This window comes from Panthera uncia, chromosome B4, assembly GCF_023721935.1.
Source record: "Panthera uncia isolate 11264 chromosome B4, Puncia_PCG_1.0, whole genome shotgun sequence".
Lineage (NCBI taxonomy): Eukaryota > Metazoa > Chordata > Mammalia > Carnivora > Felidae > Panthera > Panthera uncia.
The window spans coordinates 121,754,953-121,763,866 of NC_064809.1; the positions used below are offsets into that span (position 1 = coordinate 121,754,953).

The 8,914-nt window shown below is 44.6% G+C and overlaps 1 protein-coding gene across 2 annotated transcripts in view; it reads right to left on the reverse strand.

Annotated features, from left to right (window-relative positions):
• Window positions 1-8,429, reverse strand: part of ALDH1L2 (aldehyde dehydrogenase 1 family member L2) — a 67,227-nt gene extending 58,798 nt beyond the window's left edge. For both annotated transcript variants that reach the window (XM_049626218.1, XM_049626217.1), the window contains exon 1: window positions 8,276-8,429. In XM_049626218.1, the coding sequence (XP_049482175.1) occupies window positions 8,276-8,323 (48 nt within the window). In that variant the 5' untranslated portion in view covers window positions 8,324-8,429. The remainder of the gene's footprint in view (window positions 1-8,275) is intronic.
• Between the last annotated feature and the right edge of the window lie 485 nt (window positions 8,430-8,914).

Sequence of the window (8,914 nt, forward strand, 5' to 3'; positions counted from 1 at the left end):
GCTACTAAGTGGCAGCTCTCAGCTTCTAACTCTGGTTATTAGTTTCCTTTGTTTTTCCATAACACAGGCCATAGGATTTTGAGCTGGGTCTCATCAATTAAAATCTGAATAATAATAGTATCTAGTGGCACCTGGGTGGCCCAGTCAGTAAGCATCGACCCTTGATCTCAGCTCAGGTCATGATCCAGATTTTGTCTTCAGATCTTTTCTCCCTCTCTCTGCCCCTCCCCCACTCATGCGTGCGCTCTCTCTGCCAAAAATAAGTAAACATTAAAAAAAATTTAAAAAACTCTTTAAAAATAAAAAAAATAATAGTACCTATTTCATAAGGTTGTTAAAAGGATTTATCATCTAATGCATTAGTTTATCATCTAATTTATCACCTAATGCATTAGTGCAGTGTGTGGCAATAGTGGATGCTCAACAAATGTTAATTATTATTATTATGCCACAAGTAATACTTAGGTAAATAAAAAATGTTGATGATGGAACTTTCCTACTGGAAATGTACCATGAGCCCAACACCACGCTGAGCCCTGTTAATCAATTTAAAACATTTTATCAACTACTTATGCCTTTAGACCTCACAGTAACCCATTTTACAAATGAGAACACACAGGGCTTAGGGAAGTCAAGTAAACTGCCTGCAGACGGGGCTAACCACGGGCAGAAGCAAAACTCAGATCTATCACACTTCAGCAGATAAGCTTCTATTGTTTTCCTATACTGAAGGTCTGCCCCCCATTTTAAAATATTTTATATTTATTTTTTATTTGAGAGAGAGCCTGAGAGCAGGGATGAAGGGCAGAGGGGGAGAGAGAGAGGGAGAGAGAGAGGGAGAGGGAGCGAGAGAGGGAGAGAGAGAGAGAGAGAGAGAGAGAGAGAGAGAGAGAGAGAATCCTAAGCAGTATTCACACTCAGCACAGAGCCTGACTGGGGTTTCGATCCCATGATCCTGGGATCACGGCCTGAGCTGAAATCAAGAGTCAGATGCTCAACCAACTGAGCCACCCAGGCACTCCTGTCCTCCCTCCCCAACCCCCCTTTTTTTAAAAGAAAAATATGGTAACAGTTTGACAGGTTAATTGTGGGAAATAGTTCCATAAGACTTTCTAAGGAAGTACCATGGTGGTCCTGACAGGGGAGAAAGCACCATTCATTTGTAGGCTGGATCTGGTGACCAGAGAACATTCTTTGAGGCACTGTAAGTGCCTGTTATATTGGTGAGAAAGACAGGGAGGCATAAAACCACCCACGGCATTTATAAATCTTGGCGGTAAGTGCCACTATCTTGGGTTTCTCTAATGATGGCATTCTGCCTAGAAGAGCCTTTGGCAAGGAACAGAACTTTTGCCTTTTTTTTTTTTTTTAAGATTTTATTTTTAAGTAATCTCTACACCCAACATGGGGCTTGAACTCAAAACCCTGAGATCAAGAGTCACATGCTCTACTGACCGAGCCAGCCAGGCACCCCCAGAGCTTCTGCTATTTAAACTATTCAATGTTCCATTCCCAGGCTATCCACATCCTGGTGGACTCCTTCAGGAAGCAAATTAATGAGAATTCTGATTGTGCTCCAAGGATTAAAACCAAAAACGAAAACACAATCCTCTATAGAAAGCCTAATGGCGCAGCACTACGAGTCAGTGCTGACTGATCCGAAACGCTTTTGCGAAGCAGACGATACCGTTACAGAACCATTTGAGTGGGGTGTAAAACAAGGCCAAAGCTCTCCACGTCAGGAATTGTGAGAACTGACAGATTTACCGAAGAATAAGACCAAGTCAATTTTTCAGAGACATCCAGATGCCTAGCACCTTGTGGAACATGTGGCACATGGTGCTCCAAATCATGCCTGACAGTGTGCAAGACGTGCTCAATGAACATGTTCTGAGCATTTACCATGCTCCGTGCCCAGGGCCTGGTAGGCACTGCAAATCAGTTGTCCCACAAGAGTATTTTATTCGGCCCACAGAGCATTTGTAAAAGAATTGTGATAAGATTTTTAGGAGCTTTCACGTTAGCAGGCTGAATTTCTGACTTCTTTTTAGAACTCAGGAGGTTTGTCAACCATGGTCTACACTTCGACGTGGCAACAGTCAGCTAGAGCTGAGCAGCGGCTGCTCCCGTTACTCTGGTTGGATATGGCCTTTCGCTCCCTCAGGCTCAAATCCTTCATTTGCTCTCCTGTTTAGCCTCCATGGGCGTTTTTTGGGGGGGGGGATCCCTACAGTAAAAGCACAAAGAAGACTGGTCTCTGCCCTCAGGAGTTTGCCAGTTAGCAGGGAAGCAGTAAAGACATATCGGCATCATAGAGCTGGACAGGAAAGCACAGTGTGGGTGTGGAAAGGGGAAGACTTTCCAAGAATTCCTTGACTGAATCTTAGAGCGCTCATCCTAAGAGTTGGCCAAGAGAAGGGCGCGGATTACCGGAGGTCCTTGGGAAGTTTCAGGCAGAGGGGGTGGCATTTACAAAGAAGTGAAGGAGTGGGCAAAGTGGGTCCAATACTGGAAGTTGGGGAGTGATGACAAGTGACTCTCTAGGGAGAGTCAGAAGACCTGTTAGGGAGAGCCTTGTCTACAGCAAATAATTTGGACCTTATTGTGAAGAGTGAGATCCACCGAATGAATGATTTTAAGCACAAGAGTGATGCTATATTATTTCTCTATTAGCACACACTCAGGCGAGGCATGAATTAACTTCGGGTGGGCACCCCTCTTCCGTTTGAGAGTTGAGCAGATACACAGTGAAAATAAAAGCTGACTTAATAAGCCACCTTCAATACATTCACAGGAGGTAGCTTGGAATAGTGTAAAAGCCCATGGTACTGATTGTAACAAACCCTCATACTAATCATCAGAAGCAACAAGTTCCACATGGCATAGATGTAAATCTGTGTAAGATTCAAACAAGATTCAAGACACCACCATAAATGACAAACTTGTGCAACTTGATTTTTTTCCCCATTGTGTAATCATATAAAGTACATATTAATGAGGACTTTCTTGGATATCTGGCCATTTTTTTTTCTAATTTTTTTAAACATTTATTCACTTTTGAGAGACAGAGACAGAGCATGAGTGGGGGAGGGGCAGAGAGAGAGGGAGACACAGAATCCGAAGCAGGCTCCTGGCTTCAAGCTGTCAGCACAGAGCCCGACGTGGGGCTCGAACTCACTAACTGTCAGATCATGACCTGAGCAGAGTCAGATGCTTAACCGACTAAGCCACCTAGGCACCCCTTGGCCAACATTTTTTTTATCATAAAAAGGATAAAAGAGTTTTATTTTTAAATGTTTATTTATTTATTTTGAGAGAGAAAGTTCCATAACTTTGTTAGTTGCACACAAAAAGAGCGTGTGTATAAGCAAGGGAGGGGCAGAAAGAGAATCCCAAGCAGGCACCACGCTGTCAGCATAGAGCCTGGCTCGGGGCTCGAACTGACAAACCATGAGATCATGACCTGAGCTGAAATCAAGAGTTGGACGCTCAACTGAGTGAGGCACCCAGGTACCCTGGTAAGAGGTTTTTAAAACAGAGATGTCAACACAGGGTCTATTAGCATGTGAGGCCAGCTGGGAATGCCTTGCACCTAAAGATTGGGTGCAGCTGGTGACCAAAGAACATGTCAAAGATTGGGTAACAGTAGGGAAAAGTCCAAAGGACTAGATCCAGGGATGGACTCCAGTCCCTGCTAGAAGGGGAGGACTTCAGTGCATTGCATTTATCTATAATCTCATTGCATAGAATTTTTAAAATTAATTTTTAATTACATATATAACATATACACACAATCTCCTTGTTAAAAATGTAACAATCACAGGGGCGCCTGGGTGGCTCAGACGGTTAAGCGTTCAACTTCGGCTCAGGTCAAGATCTCACAGTTCTTGAGTTCGAGCCCTGCATTGGGCTCCCTGCTGCCAGCACATATCCCACTTCAGATTTTCTGTCCCCCTCCCTCTCTCTCTCTGCTCCTCCCCTACTCGCATGTGCTTGCTCTCTCTCAAAAATAAATACACATTAAAAAATTTGGGGGGGCACCTGGGTGGCTCAGTTGGTTAAGCATCCAACTTCAGCTCAGGTCACTATCTCACGGTTCATGAGTTCAAGCCCACGTCGGGCTCTGTGCTGACAGCGTGGAGCCTGGAGGAGGCTTCGGATTCTGTGTCTCCCTCTCTGTGCCCCTCCCCTGCTTGTGCTTTGTCTCTCACTCTGTCTCTCAAAAATAAATGTAAAAAAATTTTTTTTTTTAAATGAAACAATCACAGATAAGACTGGAGTCTCCCAATCCCAGTTCCCTCTCCCCCTCCACCCCAGAAAAAAACATTTCATGGTTTGCTGTGCATCCTACAGACCTTTTCTGGACATTTACATATATCGAAGTGTATACATAATATATTATTTTGTGTTTTAAAAATAACACAAATTGAGTCATATTATGTGTAATGTCCCATAACTTTGTTAGTACATATAATTGATTCTTTAAAATTGGTGCACAGCATTTCAGAGCGTAGCTATGTCTCAGTTTATTTGTTCATTTCCCTACTGAGGAACAGCTTGGCTTTCAGTCTGTCATTATTACAAATACCATGGCAATGGGTATCCTGGTACATGCTTCCTGTGCCCATGCAGGAGTGCTTTTCTCAGATATCTACAAATGAAATTGTAGGATCATTTTTAAAACTTAAATGTTAATGGATACCATCAAATTGGCTTCTAGAATATTTGAGGAACTATTTTCTCACCCCTGCCAACACACAATATTGTCAACTTCTATGATTTTTGCCAATGTGATGAGTGAAATCTTATATCTTGTTCTAATTTGCATCCTCTTGATTACTGGTTTGGTTGAGTGCCTTTTAATATTGCACTATCCATTTGTATTTCCTTTTTGGTATATTGTCTATTATTATTCTTTAACCACAAGTTTAATCATTTGTTCCACTAATCTATGGACTCTTTGAAAGCAAGGATAGTTTATTTCTTGTTTATTATTTTATCCTTTTTGGCTGTGAGACTCTAAAAAAGTTATTTAACTTCTCCGAGTTTTAGTTTCTTTATCTGTAAAATGGGTAATAATAGTACCTACCTCACTGAGATAGTAAGTAAATTAAGCGTGCATAAATGTAAAGCATTTATAACAGTGTCTGGTGCATACTAAGTGCTATGTCAATGCTACCTATTATTATTATTATTATTATATGATTATTATTATTTATTAAATAATTATATCCTCAGGATTTAGAACAAGTGCTCAGTACACAACCAAATATGGTTTGAAGTTGAATTTGAAGGTCCTCAAAACAAACTTGACATGAAAGCAGGGGGTCAGGTAATTCAGAAACAAGGACCAGGTTGCTAGAATTAGGGTATAAACCAGTACTTGGTTCCAAGAAGTAGGGAGGGGTCCAACCTCTTAAATTGGATCATAGAGTAATCTCAAGTTCCAGAACCAGGCTACGAACCCAGAACCACCAGCCAGACTTATCCCAGACACTGGCAGAGGAAGCTAAATTACAAAGTGCCAAATAATATGAAGGCTAAATAATCCCCCCCCCCATGGGGAGAAATTAAGGAGCAGTGAACCAGGCAAGATAATGGAAGTGCACGACACTAACTATAGACAAAGGGTTTATTGCTATGGATAGTGGCCATAGTTAAAAAGATCCAGCCACATCATTAAGCCAAAATCATTAAATATTTCTGAGTCCACTTCTTTAAGACCGAGAATAGAAAAAATCGACTCTAGCAGGAAGTGTTATAAACTAGTTTTCCATTGGATTTTGCTAGGTTCTAAGAAATTTCTCATTCTTTTTTTTTTTTCATTCTGCTTTAACACCAAACAAACAAACAAAAAAAAACCGTGTGATTTTTTTCACTTTTAAAGATGAAGGTATACTTTACCTGCAGTAAAATACACCCTTTTCAGTGGATAGTTCTGGGAGTTTTGACAGACACACAGTCACCTAATCACTGCTATAATCAAGATAAAGAATGGTTCCGTCCGCCTGGGTGGCTCAGGTCATGATCTCACAGTCTGTGGGTTCAAGCCCCGCGTTGGGCTCTGTGCTGACAGCTCAGAGCCTGGAGCCTGCTTCCGATTCTGTGTCTCCCTCTCTCTCTGCCCCTCCCCTGCTCATGCTCTGTCTCTCTCTGTCGCAAAAATAAATTTAAAAAAAAATTAAAAAAAGAATAGTTCCATCACCCCCCACCCCCACCAAAATATTCCTTCCTGTCCTTTAAGAGACAGTCTCTTATAGTCCATGCTTCCCCCATGTCCCGCCCCTAATAACCACTGATCTTTTTTCTATCACTGTATAGTTCTACTCTTTCCAGAATGTCACATAAGCAGAATTATATAATACATAGCCCTTTGAGTCCGTTTTCTGACACTCAGCACCCACATCTGAGTTTCATCCATGCTTTTGTACACACCAGGAGTTCCTTCCTCTTTCTTTTTCTGAGTAGGATTCCCATGTAGGGATGGATTTATCCACTGTTTATTCTGTCACCAGATGAAGGACATTTAAGTTGTTTCCAGTTTTGGGTGACAATGAATAAAGCCTCTGTAAACATTCATAAATAGGTACTTGTGTGAACATGAGTTTTCACTTCTCTTGGGTAAATACCTAGGAGTGCAATTGCTGGGCCATATTATAGGTGTATGTTTAACTTTATAAAAAATCGCCAGTTTTCCAAAGTGGCTGCACCTTTTTACGCTCCCACTAGCCATGCTTGATTTTGAACAATTCTTACTAGAATACCGTCCAAAGGATGGATCCCCATTTTCTATGGAGTAAAATATCCCAAACACTTCACTTGTTCCATGTCTTCCTTTTGGCCATGGAAGAACCCGTCTTCTTCCCAAACGAATGTCGCTGCTCTTTCACATGTATGGTCAGACCCCAGACCCCTGACCGTGCCTGGTGCTTCCCCACGTGCATGTTTCTGTTCATGTCATTTGCCACCTGGGATGTTCAACTTTTATTACTGAAATCTTATGTAAACCCTACTATTGCAATCTTTTCGTTCTTTGAGACTCCCTTCTGCACTCCAAAAAAGGCAATTCAATGAAAGGTGTTGACAGAGGAGGCCAATAAAATAGGCGGGCACAAGCCCTTGCTCTGGGTGCCATCCAATCCACATCCCCAGGTGCCACGTGGCGGGAGAAAGCTAAGGAGGAGTTCAGAGCAAGCAAAGGCTCTCCAAGGGCAGGTTTCTCTTTTCTTATTCTTTAAAAGGGCGAATACTCCCCAATAACTAGGACTGGATGGGGTAAAGTGACGAATCCTCATTATTTGGGGTCGTCTGGGAGACAAAAGATTTTTCCATGTATGCATCGTTCTGGTTCTTGGTGCTATTCAAGACTCTCTCCGCCTTCAAGTTTCTTACGTCTGGATTTGTATACATGCACATATGGCTTTGGCAAAGAAGAGGAATTGAAAAGCAAATTCTTTCACAGACCAGGAAGCATGCACTTCCTATAGAAGAGATGATGTACATGACATGCTTTTTTTTTTTTTTTTCCTTCCCTAAACAGTTTAGAGTCTGCCTAAATGCAGGGAGGCATCTCTCCCAGGGGTCACATGCAACGTGTCTGCTCTCTTTCCATTTCTGGAGGAGCTGATGCAATTCCAAGGCGCGGGGCTGGGCCACGGCTCGTTTCTTAACGCTACAGTTTAATAATGTTCCAGAGTGCTGCTTCTGCAGCGTCTGGTAATCATAGCAATCTTGCCGCCTGCAACTCGCGAAAAATGAGCCTGCAGCCACCAGCTCCGAGGGCCCAAATCTGAATGGATCCTCAATGCCAGGGCTCCCAACTCCCAGGCCGCCCAGGACCACGCGGCTGACTTGAATACTACTGTCCTCCAGAAACGGTTTCGGTCCTGTACTTCAGCTCCATCTCATAACCAGGGATGTCATCATTGAAATGAAAAAAGGAAAGGAAGCTGACCCTGTCCCCCTTGCCAAGTGACTGTCCCCACCCTGTCAATCCCAGCCATACCGTAGATGTTCAAAAGCCGCATCCTCAGCCCCTTCCCCGGACAAGACAATGGCTCGCCTGGCAAGCCATACTCAAGACCCTCTCCGGATCCTTCTCGGCAGTCTCCTAGTTTTAAAAACGCTGTCTTGGTTTTTAGCAAAGCCTGAACATCGCTGCCCACCCCCAGCCCCGCCGCCCGACCCTCCCGACCCTCCCGCCCCGCCCGCCCGGGGGTCTGGAAAGCAGCCTCGGTGAGAGAGAGCCAGGACGCTCGCCCGGGACCAGACTCACCCGGCCGGTGGAGAAGCGCCGGAGCGCCTGGCTGCCCCGCCACAGCATGATGGAAGGGAGCGCACCGGCGGCGGCACGACGGCTGGGGCTCAGCCTGGCCGCGCGTCCTGTAGCCTCCGAGCGCCCGGGGGCCTCGATAGCTGCTCGCCGGGTCCGCCAGCCCTGGGACCAGCCCATGGCCCGCCCCCTCGGCTGGCACGGCCTCGCCTCCTCAGCTGGCCGGGCTCGGGTGGCCAATCGCCTGCGACTGGGCGGGGCCTGCGTCGGCCGCTGGGAGGCGCTGGGCCGCAATCCCGGTGCCACGCTGGTACCCAGAGGGAGGGATGGCTTCCAGTTGTGGCCCAGGTACTTACCAGCTGGGAGATCGCCTTCCAGTTACTCAAACCCTGCGAGGTACACAGGGATTTGCCTTATTAATGGTCAACCTGACACCCCAAGTCAGGCCCACAACAGTCCTGAGAAGGCAAAGAAAGGAAAAGATAAGGTGTGGGGACACCTAGCTATATAGGATCCTGATACCTATCTTGTAAGCTGATGAGAGGATTTAATGAGAGACTGTGTGTAAAGCACTTGGCAAAGGGCCTGACACACAGCTGGTCCCCAACAGGTGATAGACAGACATAGATAGATACACACCCT